Genomic DNA, 20998 nt, shown 5'->3' with positions numbered 1-20998 from the left:
CAATAATGATTTTGTGTCTCATTTGGCCTTTACCCTTTTTCTGCAAGCCATTATTTCTAAAACTCTGTCATATATTCCCGTCTCTCTGACCCGCACCACTTTGAACCAGCACTCACTTTGAGCTTGTGTACTCCTCCCTATTTGTTCACCAGTGATACCACTTAAAAATAGCTGTGCTTCTGTGCTTCCCTTTGTGCTGGCACAGCTTGTAGTGTTTGCAAGTTCTCCTGCTTTAGCTGATGTAAGGGAAACAGACTGTTTCATGTTTTATGTTATACACTAGGTATCCCAAATATTTTACTTCCATTATGATTCCATAAAATTACCCTAAGCTCACTCTTACATTTGCAGTCTGCCACTAAAATACCAAGGTGGTTTTTTTCTTCAGAAACTTACTTCAGTCAAAAAAAAATTATTTTGACAGTTAAGGATTTGCAAGTCTCTTAGTTATAGAATATCACCCATCCCTACCTTTTTTGATGTAAGTTTTGAACCAGGATAGTTTATATTCTGGATACTGTAGCGAAGGGGAGCTGATTATTGAAGAGCCTTTAAAATAAGCAATTACTGGCATGTAGCTTCCTTAGATATTGTTTGCATGATCTTGAAATATGATTTGAAATGAATGTGAGATCAGTAGCTTGAATCTGTATTTCAGAGTTTTTTAGTTAAGTATTTTACTTGATAGAGTTCATATCTAAGAACTGGAAGGTGAAGAACAGAACAGGAAACATTGTATATGATGAATTCTGAATTAAACAGAATTGAAATTTGCTTTTGCCTGTTAAAAGTGAATTTGTATACTTTTTCCCATCTTTAATTTAAAACTTTAAAAAATAACACAACAAAATACCTAACATGCCTAAGACACCACGGAAACTATGACATTTTCTATACTTTATGCTTCTTTTGGTACGGGTTTATGTAGTATTATTTCGGAAGAAAAAGTATGATACAAAAGTAAGATTGATGTTATAAATTTAAACATATTCCCATTTTTGCTATATTTTTGTATTCAGTGTTTAAAACCTCCCTTCCTATAAAGCAAAAGACTGAATTTTGGCTTTTGAAGCAAGCTCTGAATTGAAACAGGTAATTGCAGAACCCCAGAGCCAACCAGGATTTGAGAATTCTGTGCTTCTGGTTGGCGTGTGGAAGTTTTCTGTGTTAGCCCTGAACCTGGACAAATCGATTGACTCTACAGATTTGAAGGCTTCACGGCAGACTGGGCCCCAAATTTTGACAGTTCATTGCCAACTCTAGTTTGCTTTTAAAAATCACTGGATGTGACCCAATAGCCTCATAGCTGTTTTTTTCCTACTGCTTCACACAGCATTGAGATAAATGCACAGAAGCTACTAGTGGACTTTGTGCTGCTGTGCAAGCAGTTATCATGGTTCTCGGTTGAATTTACCAAAGAATAGATTTTTTTTCCTGGATTTCCTGGGTATTTACCATGTGTTTTTGGAACAGGTGTCTTTTAGTAGTTTGCAAAGTATTTCTCACTAAGTTACACTTACCCTGAGTACCTTCATTTCTGCATCTGTCTTGAGTCCAAATTGTTGTTGGCCTCTTACTCTCTTATTTCTACTACTGACCTGTTAAATGTTGTTTCCTTGCTATTTGCTTTCCCTTTTCATCGTCAGTGTCAGTCCAAAAAGATGACCCTTTAATACACAAGATGCAAAACCTGGCTTTATTTTAGAGAGCTGAAATACTGTGATGCTTTTCTTGATTTGTATAATTTTCATTTTAACATTTCTTAGCTCAAAATGAGCCACTGTGTGCAGAGGTAACTTAAAACAGGAATGTTTTCATGAAACTGACAAATTTAATATTATCTAGCCTTTAAAGTAATTCTGATTATCCTTGCAGCTACCAGTTTTCAAATTCTAGCATTATTTTACTGCTTACTCTTATTATATCTTAAGTAAATAATTTCTATCTCACATACTTTAAAAGTGAGGACTGCAAGCCAAGAAATAATGTTGGTTTTGATAGCACTTTGGGTTTTTTATAGTTAAAAGTCAGTCCTTAAGACTGAGGCGAAAAATAGATTTGAACTTGAAGTGAAAGATCAAAGACTACTGTTTCAGTCCAAATCAAATGTGTTCTCAACTATATATTCCTGGAAAATAAGCTTTCAAAAAGCTTATACTCTAGCTTTTGTTCAGGCATAGTTACTTGATATATTTAGCGAATACTGATGGGTCATTTTTCAATCCTGAAAAAAGGATTGAAAAATCCTTTTAAAAGCTGAAAGCAATCAAATTAGTTCTAGTCATTTCTGAACTGATCAGATCAAAGGTATGTCTGGTCTAATATCTCGCTCCAGCCAGGTCAAAAATAGCTAACATAGACACCTAGCTATGAACTGGACAAGTAAATAGCAGTACATCTCTGGTGTGCTTTGGTAACATCCATCAATTCGTATTTTAAGACCTGCATCTCTGTTTTTGCAGTTGTCACTTACACAATACCTACCTGAGACAGAGGATTCCCTAACGCTCTTATGATTCTTTGTTATGTAATTCCCTAGAATACTTGATCATTTTTCAGTAGAAACTATATCTGTGGTTTTCAGCCAAAAGACTGGGTTTAGTTTTACTCCAAGAAGATGCTATCCACTGAGGAATCATTTATACCTATTGGTAAACATAGATTTAACCTTTAAGTCACAAAGTTCATGGCACTTAATGAGACCTTAAAGTTATCTCCTTCTTTGTTGTATTTTTCTCTTGAGTTTTTTGATGATGTTTGGTTTACTTTTGTTCATGGGGATGTGTGCTGTGGTAGTAGTGCCAGATGGGCTTGTGGCTGTTTGTTTCTAGATTTAAGTTGGAATGTATAAAGCCAGAATCTTGTTCATGAGAATTCACACTGATTCAATGGGTAAAATCTGGGGTTTGACTCTGAGAATTAGATTTACCATCATTGTCCTATTTGCCAGTTGCCATTTCATGTTCAAGTCCCTACTGTGTGATACACTGTGACTTCTTAATATTGCTGAACTTCATTAGAACTGCTATTTGTTCTTCTTGTATTTGGAAAAAGTAATTTTTTTCATGAAAGTATAGAGCTAATTAGGGTAATTAATAATTCATAGAAGCGTGTGGAATTAAATTTTAATGGGTCCAATGGAAGTGAAGGAGTGACAGCTGTTTCACGTAACTGCTAACAGTCATTAAATAATGTGAATGATTTCATTTGCATGGAAAATTGATAGGGACAACTGGCTTTTTATCTTGGCTCTTCAGTTAGCAGCATGTGTAATTATTTTTCCAAGTACTTAATTTTGCTTGTTGTTTTGTTTGGTTTCTTTCAGGATGGATTAGATGCTTTGGTATATGACTTGGATTTTCCTGCCTTAAGAAAAAACAAGAACATTGACAACTTCTTAAACAGGTGTAAGTATTTAATGTTTAATTTACTAAGTAACAGAAGTTTATAGTATCAAAAAGAAAACACCTCTTCTAGCTCTTTGAAGAGCAGCTAGGGATTTGGTGTGCATTGAGTTTTTGGGTGCAAGTTGTTGTAAGAGTCTTATTTATTTATTTTTCAGTGAGAAGTGACAGCTGCCTATACAAATCTTATCTCCAGCAACTGAATGTCCAGTCTGTTGCCTTGCCTGCGGTGGCACAAAGCCTTTTAAGAGAAAGGCCTGTTCTCTTTGTTAGGGCAACTCCCTGGATTCCCATAACTTGTTTTCTAATTTCATATACAAGATATCATAAGCAATTAACAGTAAAATGACAGAATGATGTATACAATGTCAGGAAACAGTATTAAATAATAATAGACTACCATTTTGTAGGCTGGTTTTTTGTTTTTTTTTTTTTTTTTTAGTATAAAAGCTCTCTTTTCATGAAAACTTCATACTGCATAGCTGATACATTCACTTGTGTATGCGGCTGATGTGTCTGCAGAATTATCTGCATTTACTCTGTATTTGGCCACTACCAGATTTCCTGCATGTTATACTCTATAATAACATTTTAAAGTAATAAAGTTTGTTTTTTAAATAGAAATCATAGTTCCATAGTTTTCATAATTGAAAAAAACAAACCACAAACGAAACCCCAAAACGGCGTTTAAGAATCAAATCTTTTCTAAAGGCTGCCAAAAGGAGAAATTCTGAAGAATATGGCAGAAATGTTTGCTGATTGAAGACTTGCTTCTGCCTGTGGACTAATGGGCAAACCTTGAAATTAAGCTAATATTTTTAGATTTTTATGGGCTTAAGTATCTCAGTTGAATTCTATAATAAATGTTTTTTGTGGGAAATATAAAGTAATTTGACTAAAATAATTTTTGTCTTTGCTTCATTGAAATTTATGTGGGGCTTTTTTCTGTTTCCAAGGTCTTCTCAAATGGTTTATTGAGTGCAGCTGTAACCTGTGATAGTGAATTTGTGGTGTTCATTTTACATGATTCTCCATTTGTGTGAATATATGAATCCACTAGTTGATGGCTCACTTGCACATAAGCTGGTTACTGAAAGCCTAAGCTCAAATGTTCTGTTTAACTTTTAACAGTTCAAACTATATTGATACCATATGCTGAGTTACATGCACATTTTGTATACTCAGTTATTTACTGAGAAGGTGTGGTGAAACTCTTGGAGAAAAGAGAAGTTGTATTAGGCAAAGGAAATAGTCATTGCAACAGATAGTTTGAATGTAATTTTTATGAGTAGTGAAATCATTAGTGAGTCTCAAAAAGCTTCACTTTTGCAATTGGGGCTGAGTGAAAGAAAACTTTTACATTTACAGACTGATAATGAATATCTTTTAGGTATAAATTATATCCTGTGTAAGATGTGACCTGAAGTAATCTGAAAGTGGAGAACAGAACATATTAGTTCCCTTCAAACTGCCTTTAGAATATTAACTTGCAGCGTTTGCTGAAATATGAAAGCAAGCTGTGGATGTGCAAGTAGTGGCCTTAGAGGGAACACTGAAGTCTAGTTTGCCTTGAATTTCTATAGTTAAAAAGACATTTTTGTGTTTATTGTAGTTTTATTAGAAGGCTGTTTTAAATATCTTTTATGCAGTATTAGCTGTTTTGCACCATTATTGCAGAAATTCAAAATACATTTCTAGATGGCAAATAAAATGGGAGTTTGCTTCCTTTATTTTATAGACTGATTGCCCTGTGAACCACTCCCTATCCCCTCTTTACTTATTTCTGCCTCTACCAGCTGAGGTTATGAGGATGATTTTTGCAGATGTAGAACCTGAGTGATCTTCTACCATATAGAATTAAAAGAATAAAGAAATGAGTATTAAAGGTATCTGAGAGCCCTGCTTTGCAGTGGTGACTCAGTTTATTTCAAGGCAGCATCTAAGCCTATAACCAAAGTTCAGGGCAAGTTGGAGAAGGCGATGTTTTGCTGTGGGAGCCACCCCAGCTGTTCATACAGCATAAGCTGGCCAGGTCCTCCACTGGTCCTGGGAGATAAGGAACTGCCAATGAAGTATATTGCAGCCTGACAAACCTTGTATAATAGATCTTAGAATATGGAGGTCGAATTTCCAGCACTGTTGTTACTGTAACATAGTCTGAAGATACCTGTTAACACTCAGTTATCTCAAGGAGTAAATTTCAATTTGCAACTGATCACAAGCTTGGTTTACGTTATTTTAAAATCCTTATCTTAGGTTGCTCTTCAGATATATTTTCCTTAATTCTGCTTTGTTCGTAGGCAAGGCTTGTGGTTGAATACCATGTAAAGGATTCATACTATGCTTCACTTTCTTTTGCACCAATGTCAGGCTTTTTCATTCAGAAGTGGTGAACCTCCTGTTGTGAGATTACTAGGCAGGAAGTTAACAATAGCTAGAAAATTGCTGTCATGAAAATTGCTGTATTTTAGTTCTGTATAGTCTTGCTCCTCCTCTACTGTAGGCCAGTTGGCACCAGGGGAAATAAGAAATTATTTGTTGGAACCCCTGAATATTTTGATCCCTGTGTGAAAGAATTTGTCAGAATTTAGAATTTTGCTATAGTTTACCAGAATCAACCTGTGTTGTGCTGCGTTGTAAAGGGGTTGGCTTTACATTAGATAGTAATGCCACAGAGTATTTATTCAAACAGAACTATGTTTGTTCCTGTTGCAGTAATAAAATCTTACTGAATTTTTATTGTACATAGGCTGCTTTTGTTTTAGGTCGTGGCCTGTGTAGGCAGAAATCGAATGATAATTTTCTGTCAAGTGCCTCCTCATTTTGTAACATTTGAACTTAAAATATTTTATTTCTCCTCCTTTTTCTTCCGCAGTCCTTACTTCTCTCTAAACTTTGCTTTTAGGCCTAGAATATTATTTTTGAAAATTAAACATTGTTGCATAATTTATTTTATTAGAAGCATATCTGTTTTAGTAGAACTTCCTGGCTTTTAGAAATACTGAAGCATGAAGCTTTTCTACATAGTCTCATGCCAGTGTTGACCCACATGGATTAAAATAGACTGTTTTAATCTTTTACCAAATTTGGAATTAGAATATCTGCCCACAGGGAGTTTGTAAATTATTCTAGTTTATAGAATGACAGGTTTATATAAATAATTGCAATGATTCCCAGTGCATGTTTTAAATTAAAATCTACTTTTTTTGAGTATTAGGAATCATGAAAGTGCAGAAAAGCAGAACTTTTTTCTAAAAATATTTTTTCAAGTGTCTTGTAGTGTATTTTCTGATACGCTTTCCCAGATGTGTTGCATATTTATTCAAAAATAATCTTATTATACTGATCAGCTTGCAAGCAGGCTCATGCTGGATATGAAATTTTTGCATAGCTTTTTTTTTTTTTTCTGCAGGTAATTATTTTTAAAAAATTCCTAAATTAAGATCTCCTGTAATATGATTGTACGGTAGAGTAATTGCATTAGGTTTTGTCAGGTTTTGGTTACTGTGGTCATGAGAATGAGGTCGTGCATTCTGCAGAGAGTTTTTCAATGGGAAGGTAGGTTCTTTGAGCAGCACTTCTAAAATCTACGAGAAACTGAAATTAGAGAAATGGGTTTAATTAAATTGACTGTATATGAAATGTGAATTTTGTTCTGTGTAGATAAAGACACAGTAAATAAAATGAGAGATCTGCGCATGAAAGCTGAAGATTATGAAGTGGTGAAGGTGATCGGTAGAGGGGCATTCGGGGAGGTTCAGTTGGTAAGTTAAGTTTCTATTTGTACATTTGAATGTATTCTATAGTGTTTGCTCATGCATCTGTTTCTCAGTGTAGTGTTCTGAAGATGCAGTCTTAAATATTAAAGCCTTTAGATCAGTGAAATTTTATTCCTTTATATTTCATGGAAATGTTTTTGGAAACGTTGTATTTCGGTCCTGTCCAAGTGCACAAGTACTTGTTTTGCATTGTAGTCTTCTCTCTTAGAATAAAATTCAATGTGTATTCTCATAATCAAGAAAATTAGCCTTTACCACTGTTTACATGGACACTTGAAGTCTTAAAGGCTAGAAGAGTTTCTGCCAGTTCAGGGACTGCACCAGATTTTTGTGGACATAGTTCTCACAGATGAGAGATGTGTGTTGTTTGTGATAGGTTAGCAGCCAGGCTTGTTCATCCTGCTTTATTTAATTGAGTGCTGGTGGGAGAAACTGGAAATACAGCAGCAAGTATACACATCTGCTAATGAACTCTGGAAAATGCTCATAGTTTTAACTTTACGGTATTTAACAACACTAACTGCCAATATTTGTTCTTTTAAAGGCACATACATGCGAATTATGTGACTCTTATGCCTATGGACTTCTGTGTTGAATTGTTCTAGCAAGTATTTTAAAAGTAATGCATTGTCAGATATAATTATTTTGTGGACCTACGGTATATAATCCTTTATAGTAATGTGAAGAGTCTTATAAAACGTATTAAATGGTAGAGCAGGAAAAGTAATGCTTTCAGTGATGTTCATCGTGTGTTAATATGGCAAACTACTGTGTTCTGCGTGTCACATTTGTCTTCACAGGTAAGGCATAAATCCTCAAGGAGAGTGTATGCTATGAAGCTTCTGAGCAAATTTGAGATGATAAAAAGATCAGATTCTGCATTCTTCTGGGAAGAAAGGGATATTATGGCTTTTGCTAATAGTCCCTGGGTTGTTCAGGTAAAGTGATACTACTTTAAAAATATTGACATTGTAGAATAGTTTGGTTGCAACACTGCATGACTTGGAATTACATGTTTGAAAGTCTCTTTTTTTGGTTTTTTGGTCTGCTAGGGAATACACGACTAACATTGGGAATGCTGTACAAAAGAGCAGGTATTGCACTTGCTTCAAACTGTATTTTGTCACAACAAGATAAACTATTCTGTTTATTATTAAAACTCTTTGCCAGATATATATTGGTGTATCTGCTCCATAGCAATTATTTGAGACATCCAGCATACTAGAAAGACATACTTAAGACACAGCTTCTGTGTATTCTAATTTCTGTGTGTATCTTTGATTCAAATTTTGCCCGCTCTGGCTATTTTTTCCTCATTTTAGTGTTGTCACTGACAGTTTTTTGGGAGGTACTGCTGCCTTTGAAATTCTAAGGAGCATGCCTGAACCAATCATCATGCATTGTGTGTGCACATGTCAGCTTGTTAATTTAAACTGTTTTTACCCTTAAGCATATAAATTCTTCTGTTAGGTTGGAATTACACAAACTCATTCAAGATTTACCCAAGTCAGATGGGTAACTGCATTACTATCTGTCTGGATGGAATTAAACTTAAGCATTTCGTACAATTTTAAGTAAAGAAAAATCTGCTTGCACTACTGATGTTGAACAGAGGGCTGACAACTTTGAGGGAGATATTTTTATTCTTTAAAGTTTAGGCTTATTTTCTATATAATAAATGTTGACAATAAAAAGTAAACATTTAGTGATAATACAAATAGAATTGGGCAGATGTTTGCAATACAGTAGTTTCATGTTTGTGTATGTGTCAGCTAGCATCCCAGTGAGAAAAGAAGCATTTTGTCATCTTAATGTAATGAGCATTCTTTGAAATTATCTCAAAATTCATTGTACCAAATTCACTAATCTTGATTTGTAACCAGCACTTCTTCCACGGTAATATAAAGGGATGGAGGATCTGGCTAAAATTTGCTCTAGAGGTTAATTTCTTTTTAGGAAGTCTGCAGGATAATGAGAATTGCTGCAGTAATTGTAGAAATTCCGTTACTTTGGAAATCAGTTTTCTCAGAAATGCCTTTGATTGCCAACAAGCAAAATATTAAAGATAACTGGAATATTATGTGGCTTACTTTTTGTTTTTGCTTTTTGCAGTTATTTTACGCATTCCAAGATGACCGTTACCTGTACATGGTGATGGAATACATGCCTGGCGGGGACCTTGTCAATTTAATGAGTAACTACGATGTTCCAGAGAAATGGGCAAGATTTTATACTGCTGAAGTTGTACTTGCATTAGATGCAATTCACTCAATGGGTTTTATACACAGGTAAGAAAGAAGATGTTACATAGGGTTGTTTATTTCCTGATGCTACTGCAATTACTTCAGTTTAGGCAGTTTTAAAATTCAAGATATTACTTCCTTATTGTTGTTACATAATTATTCCATCTTACAAATTGCAAAGTTGTTGCCATCAGAAACTAAGTCTGAGGTGATACAGTAAAAGTGTTCCTCAGTTTGGGGAGCAATAAAATTGTCCCACTTTACCGAGAGATAACAAGAACAAAAATGGTATGAGCATGTTGACCCCAAAATGGCTCTTTCCTTTTGATTAGAAAAAGCTGTTTAGGGAATTTGATCACAGTAGTATCCACTGTTAGGAATTAATTCTCTGCTAGGCATTTGAAGCCTCAGTGACCCATTATACAAGAATCTGTGAACAATGTGAGGAAAATTTCCCAGCCATATGGTTCCTTGTAAGGGGCAAGATGGAAAATTGAGATGCAGAGCAAAGGGACTTGTATTAGTTTCATATTATGTACTTGCCCTAAAGAGAAATGTAATAATTTCTCAGGTTGAGAAGTTTTCTTTTTGGTATTTGAACTTGTATCTGTTGCTAGCCTTTTAAAAATTGTATTAACTAGGAGCAGAAGAATAACTTTTTTCAACCGAAAATACAGGAAGACTTTGAGTAGTGTGTAGTATACCCTATAGTATATACATTTTCAGTTTGTAATTTGGTCACAGGATCAGCATTAACATGTAAGCTTTTGCAAAAAAGCAACCACAAAGCGAAATAAATGACTAATCCATTGCTTGAGTAGGATCTAGAGCATCATTAATTATGTAGCTATGCTGAATCTAATGGGTAAATTATCTGGCTGAATGAACCATTTGTACGTGTGTATTGCAAGCTTTAGAAAGCAGGCATTAGAAGATGCCAGCAGCACAGCGAGGTTTTTTTTGTGAAAATTTAGATTATTTTGACACCAGGAGGTACTTTGGAATTTGTTTTTCCCTGTAGTTAATCTGTTCAACTCTGATGAATGAAAAGGAACTTAGGGAAAAATGAGCCTACTGCTTAATGGGTCAGGGACCAAGGGACAGAGGACATGGGAATGGCTGAGGCTGCTGCTTTTGCCCCAGCCTTCATTGAGAAGGTCTGCTTTCAGGCCTCTTGGGTCCCTGTGCCCAGTGGCAGAGCTTGGGAGAGGGAAGCATTGCTCTGGCAGAGGAAGATGAAGCTGAGTCCTAGTTGTGCAAACTGAATATATGTGCCCAAGGCACAAGGTGGGACATGCCAGGGGTGGTGAGGGAGCTGGCAAGTAGCCTTATGGTACTGCTCGCTGTCACCTTGGGAGGTGTGTGGGAATTGGGAGATTCCTGATGACTGGAAGGAAACAAATGGCACACCTGTCTTGCCCCAGGAAGGGCCAGGAGGAGAGAGTCAGAGGAGCTGAAGGCTAGCCAGCCTGAGGGCAGTTGAATTAAAATTCTCAGGAAACCATTTCTGAGCACAGGAAGGTGATTGTGAACAGCCTGCATGGATTTGTGAAGGGAAATGCATGTCTTCCCAAACCAGTTACCTTCTGTGTTGAGATGATGGGCTTCACTGGTGAGGCAGAGTCTTTGTCTTGACTTTAGCGAGGTTGTAGATGTAGGCAGGTTAGAAAGGTACAGTTTTAACAGGTAGAACTGTCTAGATACTCTTTGAATAGATTGTGCTGTCCAGCAACAATCAGCTACCAGCAGCTCCCCAGAGGTTTGATACTGGGATCAGCACTGTCTCTGTTCACAACATGAACAGTGCTCAGGCAAGACAGAAAGCATTAGTCCCCAGTGGCCCAACAGGACTTTATAAAAAAGGTGGAGCCAGACTTGAAAAGATGAAAGGCAATGGATGACACAAGTTGCAGCAAGGAACTATAGCTATTCATTAGGAGGTTTTTTTTTCCACTATGGGGAGGTCAAACAGTACAAGAGAAAGGTTATGGAATCTCCATCCTCAAAAAAGAAAGAAAAAAAAAAAAAAAAAAGAAAACTTGCCTGGATTTGACTTTGAGTAACCTAATGTAACTTTGAAGTTGAATCTGACTTTGTAGCTATACATCAGGCAGCTAACTGAGAGTCTTACAAAAATCTCTCCCAATCAAAATTATTCTGTGAGTCTACTGGTACATTTGCACTACATTTCATCTGATGGTTATGACCAGAGTTCTCCTTTTAGGTCTCCGAAATATACTTCTCCTGAAATTTGTGTTACATTATCTTGATAATTGTTTCTTACTGCTATTCTGCGTCAGTATATTCAATAACATCAACATGCTGCACTTTACCAGTTACTTTATGAAAACTTCTCCAGTGAAAGTACTTGATGGAGAGGAGTATAAGTTAATGCTCCTCTTGAGTCATGGGAAAATATTTGTTCACAATAATAGACTTTTGAAAATGACATCCAGTTGTTGAAATAGAAGTGGTACAGAAAAGAAGCTGTGTTTTCAATGCCTTTTTGATGTAACCAGTGAGTGTTTTTTAGGAACTTGAGGTTCAAGATCAGTGTCCAGATCTATTACATTTGATGACTTTGAGGCTGTATTCTTATGTGGTCTACTTCTTAAAAATGCAATCTGTGTTGGTCGTGATACTTAGAGAAATCAGAAAAAAATGGAGGCAGCAGTGGTGCTTTAATGTTGCTGTTTTTCCATGCAATGTTGCTGAAAAGCAGTTGACTTCCATTGTTTTCATAAGTTAAATGGATTTTTTTTATTTTTTAAAATACGTATTTTTCTTCTTTCAGAGATGTGAAGCCTGATAATATGCTGCTAGATAAAGCTGGTCATTTAAAATTAGCAGATTTTGGTACTTGTATGAAGATGAACAAGGTAAATGTGTTTGTATTTTCACTTTTATGTTTGTGAAAGGAAAACATACTTAAAAGTGAAAAAAAAAGATACTGAAAAGTTTTAAGCTAGATAAGAAGAATGCAAAGTTCCACTCTGCTCTCTTACAGTTCTTCATGGTCTAGTGAAAGAAACTAGATTATCCTTAAGGTCCCTTCCAACCCAAATCATTCTGTGATTCTGAGATTCATGCCTCTTATTCAGTGACAGTGTAAGGTGCAGAAATGGTTCTTCAAGTACTGTTTTTGAAAGAAACTTTCTGAAGTCAAGCCGTTTATTGTCTCTAGATGCTCGGGGTTATTTCTTTAAGTCTTTTGGTATGAAAAGTTAATGCAAAGAAATGAGATGATTTTTACATAGTGTGCCAGAAATGAAAGAATCAAAACTGATGTGCCAGTTTCTGAATACCAGTTGTACTTACTAACCTTTGCTGACGTAGCGCGAAGACAAATCTGAAGGAAACAGGTATCATAGAATTATTTATTTTTTAAAAACGTATTCTCAAGTCATTAAAAAACATGTTTTGCAACAATATTCGAATACTCTGTAGCACTGTTCCCTACACAAAACTGACTGGTTTGTGCCAGCCTGTGCATATATTTGAGGAACACATATGGTGGAAGTCTGAAATACATGGTACTTAGTGGAGTTGGTGTAATATGTACAGTATGTTCTCACCATATTCCATTGGATTTGAGTAAATTACTGTACTTAGGTGCTGAATAAAAGGCACCGCTGAAAACCAAGTGCAGGTTATTGCGTACAAATCCTAGTAGTCTTGAGCCTCGTCTTGGTTCCTCTCGTCTTTTGAAAGAGAAAATTTACTCTATAGAAGAAAAGCTGCTCAGTGCAGGAGCTTAATTTAGGATTTGCTGCATATGCAACGCTAGATTGGCATTTATTTTATTTGCTTAGTTATATATTTTTATGCAAATTTTTCTACTGATCAATTTCTAGGAATGGCATAGGGTTACTTCAGAAGTGCCGGAGTGGCACTGGAAAAGGGTGCGTGGTTGCGGCTTTAGCATTCTGGATGACAGCTCCAGTGTGACTGATCTCAGTTCTTCCAGCCCTTTCTCAGGGGTGTGAGGAACATCAAACATTCTTCTCACCTGTTACCTGCTTTGAAGTCTCCCTTCTTAGGTTTTCAAAGCCTTATCTACCTTTAGTCTTCCTAGCATTCTGTATCTTGGGCCAGAGGCCAAAAACTTGCAGTTCAGCTGTTCCTGTTATCAATATCCCTAATGTTGACCCATTTATGCTAACAGAGGAGCTTTCACTGTTTACAGTACATCCTGTCAGCAAATGACACATTTCTATTTATACAGGCATGAGTGGCTGTGTGGTGTGTGCAGGGCCTAGATGCAATTCTGATTACTTCTTGGATACTAACTGAAGTTTTTAAAGTAACTTCCACTGTGTTTGACAGATCTAGTGCTTTGTTCTGGCTTTAGCAGCTTAGACTTCAAAAATACAAAAAATCCATTTAAAAAAGAATGTTTGTTGACAAAATTTGATGTGGATCTGTTGATGTTGCTTAGGCTGCATAAACTCATGGAACTTACTGGCAATTTGGGCCTGGCTGATTTCTTCTCCTTTGTAGGAAGGAATGGTACGATGTGACACGGCTGTGGGAACACCTGACTACATCTCTCCTGAAGTACTGAAGTCCCAGGGAGGGGATGGTTACTATGGGCGGGAATGTGACTGGTGGTCAGTTGGAGTCTTCTTGTATGAGATGCTTGTAGGTGAGTAGTGGGATCATCAAAATAGACTGCACTACACTACTTAAGTAGGATCCCATGTTAAAATCACTCTTGTTTTTAACATTATTACTCTTCTGGCATAAGCTGTGGTTTACAGATCCTGGTATTTACAGAATATATTTTAGAAAACTTCTGGTAGAGTTCTCAAACATTTGTCCTTGCCTCTTGTTCGCTTGATTGCACATATTGTTGTATATGTAATTCAAATATTGCAAATCAAGTCTACAATAATTTTGATCTGCTTTTTAATGTTCGTGGTTCTGCTTTTTCAGGTGATACACCTTTTTATGCAGATTCTTTGGTTGGAACGTACAGTAAGATTATGAACCATAAGAACTCCCTTACTTTCCCTGATGACAGTGACATTTCTAAAGAGGCAAAAAACCTTATTTGTGCCTTTTTAACTGATAGGTAAGATTTGTATTTTACTCATCATGAAAGTAAGCCTTCATTAAGAATAATTCTTGTCATGTTGAAGGAAAATGGGTATTTGTTTTGTGTGCATTCTTAAACTGCTCAAATACTTGAGCAGGAATGCAGTATAACAATTTGGCAATTGCCTGAGCTGTCCATGATGGTGGAAATAGAAGCAGCAGAGCTTCTTAGAGACAAAAGTTAAACCCAAACTGTTCTGAAATGTAGCTGCTGTGGTCATATAGATACATTCTTATGAAAACTTTAGAGTTACGTCTACGTTTTACCGGAGCTTGAGCGGTATTTTACTGTCTTTGTTGTTAGATTATGCCTTAAAATGAGTCTTTCCTTCAGAATAATTTATGGAATCTCACGTGTTTGACCAAAATGCTCTTTAACAGGGAAGTGAGGCTAGGACGAAATGGTGTAGAAGAAATTAAACGGCACCTTTTCTTCAAAAATGATCAGTGGGCTTGGGAAACACTCAGAGACAGTAAGTACAGTGCTTTTCTCAGAAATGATGGTCTGGTTTATGTATGTATCATGTTAGCAAAAGGACTCTGGTTTATTTTGTTTAAAGGAGTTTAAAGTTGTATTTACTCTATACCAAGCAAAAATTTTTTTAGTGATTTGAGTACTATAATAATTATTATCATAATATTTTGCATTTTTTCTAGCTGTAGCGCCAGTTGTGCCTGACTTAAGTAGTGACATTGACACTAGTAATTTTGATGATCTGGAAGAAGACAAAGGAGAGGAAGAAACATTTCCCATACCAAAAGCATTTGTGGGCAACCAGCTTCCTTTTGTAGGATTTACATACTACAGCAACCGTCGGTACGTATGCAGAAACCAAATTAACAGTGTATTCTTTTTTTTGGCACTGTTTCTGACTCTTACCAACCATTATTTAGATTTAAGTCTATTCAGATCCTTACTAATCATTCAGAATACTGAAAATTGCTCTTTTAATATTTTAACAATGATAACTAGTACTGCTAGGCATCATTACTTTAAAATATCACATTGTGTTGTTGAATGTCCTATTCTGCACTGAGAAGATTTTATAGTGATACTGCAGAAGCTGAGCAGGAAAAATCCACTGTTGCCACTACTAGGCAGAGCTGTCTGCAGAGCACTGAGTTGTGTGTGTAGAGTCATGAATCAGGGTTTGAAAGTCCGTTTGTTTTACTGCAAATTACTGTCCCTGAGCTGTATATGAAGTTTCCATACTTTACATCAGTGTTTTAGTGTGCAGTAAATTAAACCTTGGCTTACTAGCAATATTTCCTATTTGCTTGCTTTCTGCTTCATAATTTTTCTTTTTTTTTAAGTACACATCCACTGCAGAGTGAGATTGTGATGCTTTATGGTTTTCACTATTGCTTGAAAGACTTCTAAACTACATCAGTTAAAATGTATTAGTTCATGCTTTCAATAGTCATTATTATTGTAGGCCCTATGGTTAGCTATATCTACATTCAAAAATCTCAATAACTCTTTATTACTTGGAAAGCTGTTTTAATTGTGGTGTCAGGCTTAAAATGGGCTAAAACTTCTACTAGAACTGTCAGATAGAGACTGTTAGTTTTAGTAGCATTTCTGGATAGGAAAATCTTAAAGGAAATAAATCTGGTTTTCGTCCTTGCATAGAAGAGGAAACAATTCTCCAAGCTTGTGGTGAAATTCTTTCCATCTCTGCAAAGAGTTGGATTTGTTGTTACTTTTTGCCATGGTAAGGTGTAGAAGGACTTGCAGGCTTTCCATACACTTTGGGTGAGTTCAGCAGTTCAAGAGTTTCACCTACTGTTCTCACTTTAGTCTGTAACTTTGAAAAGTTTTAATTTTTGCCTTGCAGGAATATTTTGGAATATATTGTCAAGAAGTAGCATTTTACGAGCTTGTTAGTAACAGAATTTCTTCCTTCCCCGTTTTCCTATTTGGGTGACAGTACCAGGAATTTAGAGAGCTAAGTGGCTGTGTTCTTGCTGTCACTGAACAGCTCTGCTCCTCCCTGCTACTATCATAACTTTGTAGGCTTACTAGAACTATAATGCTGGCCTAGAATTGAATTTTGTCCTGTGATATTCTGCTGTGGTGTGATGGTCTTGAAAACTCTGAAATGACTAGTCATGCTTGCTAAACCTGTAATCATAACTTTTGTTTTCTTTTTGTACTGAAAACAGTTCAAGTATTAAAAGAAAAATAAATCTGTATTTGGCCATTTTAACACAGGTTTTGGAATACCAGCTGAGAACGCTTTGTAGCCCTATCTGGCTTGTGAGTTCTCTTCTAGATTTGATGGAGCTGGTGCTGTGCCTAAGTATCACATTCTCACTGCTCAACAACCCTGGTGTGTAAAATATGGTGGCTTCTTGTGCTCCAAACAGCAAGCCTGATCCTATAAGGAAACAGCTTCATTTCCACTTTGTCATTTGATTGTCTGAAAGCTGGCCTGATGTTTAATTTGACCGTGGTTTGGAGATGCCTTTGATTTTACCCTCCTTGATCTTTTGGAGAGGTTTTTTTGCATCTGAAAAGATCCACATGAAACAAAAAGAGGATGTGTCCATCTTTCTCAGCTCGTGTGTTGGAAAGTTATTCCTCACATAATCTGATGCCCTTAATAGATACTTTATGTCTCTTTAGAGCAGTTACCAGGCCAAGAATGTCACATCAAATACCAAAGGAATTTAAAAATAGTAATTTGTATTTGTTTACCTGACTCTTTAGAATCATCACAACTAGAAATTTATGGTATTTTTAGAAAACATTTATGTAAAATGAGAACACTGGCTTCAGGGCAAACTTTTTGTGTGTGGAACTCTTAGTAACTTTGTTGAAAGTCACACAATCTCTGCAGACTTTGCTTCATTACTGCTACTTGCTGCATAAGTGCCTGAGTAAATATTTATGGGATGGAAGCCAATGAGAGTGTTGTAACCAAGGAAAGCAAAGTTTTTTTTAATTATAATTTAAAAAAAGGAAAGTGGTTGTATTAGTATTTGGCAGAAATCCTTTTTTTCTGGAGGCCTTCTATTGCAACTTTCTACTTTAACCTTTATAATAAATTGAATTTTTCAATTATATGTGCTTAAATCTGATTATGTTACTATTTGATTATCCGTATTTTGGAGCAATAAATCTGGGAGTTATATTTTAGGATGTCTGTATTATCTTAATATTTTTTTCATAATCTTGCCTTTAAACAGCTCTTCAAATAAAACTTTAAAAAATGTTTTTGCAGGTATTTAGGTGTCCCTGCAGAAAATTCCAATGATAACAGAACAGGCTCCAGTGTGGACAAAAGTGTGGTATGTCTTCATATTTGCTGTATCCTAATAAAGAGTCTACTGCACATATAGGCATAAACTGTTTTGAGTTAGAAATGTTTCAAGTTGTCTCAGTGTTTGGGATATGAGAAATCGATGCATAATTTTTAGCTCTTTAGTATGGCCTCCCTAATAAAGCTATTGGAAAAGCAGAATTTCACTTCTTAATGTAACATTGATTTTCCTGAATTGAGTAAAATAGCCAAAATGTTTTGTGGAAAAGGATTCACAGTTTTTATCTTTAGAAATATCAAAGTGCTTGTGCAGTGGTTTTTAGAGTACCTTATCAATCCTGGGTATCTTTGTGGCAACCATGGGGAGTCTGGACTTCCAGTGAATTAAGTGGGAGGTGGAAGATAATGTACCAAACTTGGGCATTCTGCTCCTTCACAAGCCTTCCCCACAAGCTGTTGGGAGTTGGGGCATTGAGGATCTGCATTTCTAGAGCAGTTCACCTAGCAAGAAATGGTCAGGAATTCTTTCTTGGGAATACTTGTTCCCAAGCATCTTGGCAGTCAGGTTTCTGGCAAGATATGCTAAGGTGTTTGAGACTTGGTTGAATGCTTGGATTCTATGTAAGTTCTGATATAAATCAAGCTATTCCCTGAGACTGGTTTGATATTTTACAAATTACATTCTTTCCAGAAGAAAGCATGGTCAAAAAATTAATAATTAACTCTAAAAGAAATCTTGGCTTTGACTATGATCTACTTTGTTAGTATATTTTTCTGTTTTCTGTTGAGAGTAGAAGAGATACTGATTTGTGTTCCCTTTTCTCTTAAACTGGCAATAAAAAGGTTTAAGGACACATGGCACTACCCAGAGAAAATTTGTACAGGGCAGGGGAGCTGATTATGTCCTTTATTGGGCAACTGAATTTATTCGTTGAAATGGCTTGATTCTTTTTGTATATTGATGTGTTTGATATATTTTCTTTTCCTAATAAGCATTTGACTGTTGATACAGTAAAATTTAAAACCAGAGCCAGACTTTCAAATATTTGAAAATACTAAAAACTGTGTGCTGGATTTTGGTTGACTTTTGAAGAGAGGTACTGAATGGACTTGGCGTACTCAGTGGAATACTACTCAGTCTGTAGTTAAAGAGCCCTCAATAGTCCTGTCCATATTGTCAGACATATTTGAATGTCTTGTGATTTTAGCAGTTTTGGGAGGTGAAGGTCTGGAAGAATTTAAGTGTAGGAAGGTTTAAATAAATGTTGAGTCTTTACTGCAAGGTATTTTTACCCCACAGTTCTTTCTCAGCTGTTTTTCTTTCATTACATGCTGTAATGAAAACGGTAATGTTGACACACTGTTAGCAAATTAATTAGTTCTGGAAATATTAGGCCATGATGTTGTGCAAAAATGGAATTCAATGTCTGATTGCTTACTTTGGTTTAGTGCTGCCATAACCACCTGTAAACAGTTAGATTTTCGGAAAAAGATGATTAACAGATGCTTTTGCACTGGATCTTAAGTTTTCTTCATTGCTCAGGGTACAGAATCAGACTCACTATGCTGTAGTGATTAAGAAAAATGAAACACTATGACAGTTCCAGAGGGATTTTTCTTGACTTCTCTGCTGCAGACAGACTTTCCTATAGTCCTTTCCTCCCCTGCTTCCTACTCAAAATGGAAACTGAGAACAAACTAAAACTTAAAGGAGTGCTTTTATACTGAGTTAATTGTAACTCAGGATTTTCTTGAGGTATTCTTTAGTCTATTGATAGCAGATTGTGCAGAACTTTGTCCGGAAGCCTGTTGTCTCTACTGATATAATTAGACTGCTCAGCAAGCTCAGATGGGTCCCCTGGGGTCCAGCCTGATGTGAGAACATGCAGAGACGGAGAAACGCAAGAGGATGCGATAGCAGTCCAAGCTAGTAGGAGTCAGTACAGAAATGCCTCAGTTGCCAGATGTCTTTTTAGACTTGTTTCTCATCTATCCCATTTAGTTCCTCTGTGCACCCTGTCTGGAAGGGCTGTAACATGAATTAAAAGAAATGGAAGAGCAATTACATTGAAACTTCGTTATCCTGTTTTCGGGTGTTTGCTGCAGTCCTTTCTTATTAAAGTGAGAGCCTGTAAATAGTCTTGCTTCTTGCTTTATTTCTCAGTGGTTCATACCAGAGATAAATCCTTTGTGTACTGGTCCTTCCTTTTTTCTTAAAGTTTAGATTTAGAGGCCATCTCTTGTTTTTAACTACGACTATTGTTTGATCCACATAGTATTGTGTTCTATGTCACACCAGTTATTTGTTTTCCAGAGCTGCTCTGTTAAGTGCCGAAATGTGTAATTTTTGGATTTTTTTTTGAGATTTTGGAGTTGAAACGGGAAACAAGAAAGGAAAGGATCAGAACCACTTGAATATGTTGCTGTGAAGAGAGTCTAGATTAGGAATGTAGTGCTTCTCTATGGAGTTCCAGAGCATTGAGGGAAATGTGGAAAAACTAAATAGGCCGAAATCCTGACAATGTCAGTAGAAAGGTGAATGAATCAACACAAGGTTGACTTAATGAGCTGCCTCAAAGCTGACACCATCATGTTAACTGAGGATTTTAATGTTGGAATGGGATTATTGTGCCTAGATATTCGGTGGAAAATAGATATTTTGAGGCTACATGAAAAGAATGAATTTCTGAGTTTATCCTGCTGGCAAACAGTACGTGCTATGCAGTAATGTGCTGTATTAACATCTGAAGTTTGTTACTATTTTTCAAACCTTAGTACAGTTCTAGCTGTAAAAATGATCTCTGGCTAAAGAGATGGTAAGAGCACTTTCTCCCCATTGCCAGTAACTGACAGGCCTGGTTCTGCTTCCTGAGCTTGTTGGGAGCTTGAAGATGCATTGCAAAATACATGTGGTGATTCATGCTAGAAGAAACTTTGAGACTAACAAAAGTGCTTTCTTACATCTATGTAGTAACGTCTTTAGTAAGATTCCAAAGAAATGTAAAAACAAGGAGGATTAATGATTTAGCTTAGCCCTGTAAATTTTGAAGATATCCTAAAATTTCATGCGCATGCAAATGAAAAAACTGTGTTATTTCTTGTAACTAAATTTTGGGGCAGGGAGGGAGGGACATGCATCACATTTCAATAAGGTAAAATGTCTTTTTGGTAGAAGAAAGTAAGCTGTGATACGATGTAAGCAGAACTGA

At 36.2% G+C, this 20998-nt stretch overlaps 1 protein-coding gene across 7 annotated transcripts in view; it reads left to right on the top strand.

Annotated features, from left to right (window-relative positions):
* The window catches only part of ROCK1 (Rho associated coiled-coil containing protein kinase 1), an 85492-nt gene that overhangs the window by 29250 nt on the left and 35244 nt on the right, over positions 1 to 20998 (top strand). For all 7 annotated transcript variants that reach the window (XR_007200403.1, XR_007200402.1, XM_048289329.1 and 4 more), the window contains exons 2-11: positions 3326 to 3407; positions 7068 to 7168; positions 7984 to 8121; positions 9296 to 9471; positions 12221 to 12305; positions 13927 to 14071; positions 14362 to 14500; positions 14905 to 14996; positions 15181 to 15340; positions 17751 to 17817. Coding sequence is in view for 5 of the 7 variants with exons in the window: in XM_048289329.1 (XP_048145286.1) it covers positions 3326 to 3407; positions 7068 to 7168; positions 7984 to 8121; positions 9296 to 9471; positions 12221 to 12305; positions 13927 to 14071; positions 14362 to 14500; positions 14905 to 14996; positions 15181 to 15340; positions 17751 to 17817 (1185 nt within the window). In the remaining 2 variants the exon portion in view is untranslated. The remainder of the gene's footprint in view (positions 1 to 3325; positions 3408 to 7067; positions 7169 to 7983; positions 8122 to 9295; positions 9472 to 12220; positions 12306 to 13926; positions 14072 to 14361; positions 14501 to 14904; positions 14997 to 15180; positions 15341 to 17750; positions 17818 to 20998) is intronic.

Source organism: Corvus hawaiiensis, chromosome 30 (assembly GCF_020740725.1).
Source record: "Corvus hawaiiensis isolate bCorHaw1 chromosome 30, bCorHaw1.pri.cur, whole genome shotgun sequence".
Taxonomy (NCBI): Eukaryota; Metazoa; Chordata; class Aves; order Passeriformes; family Corvidae; genus Corvus; species Corvus hawaiiensis.
The sequence above is the reverse complement of the archived record's forward strand: the minus strand, read 5'-3'. Positions and strand labels throughout refer to the sequence as shown.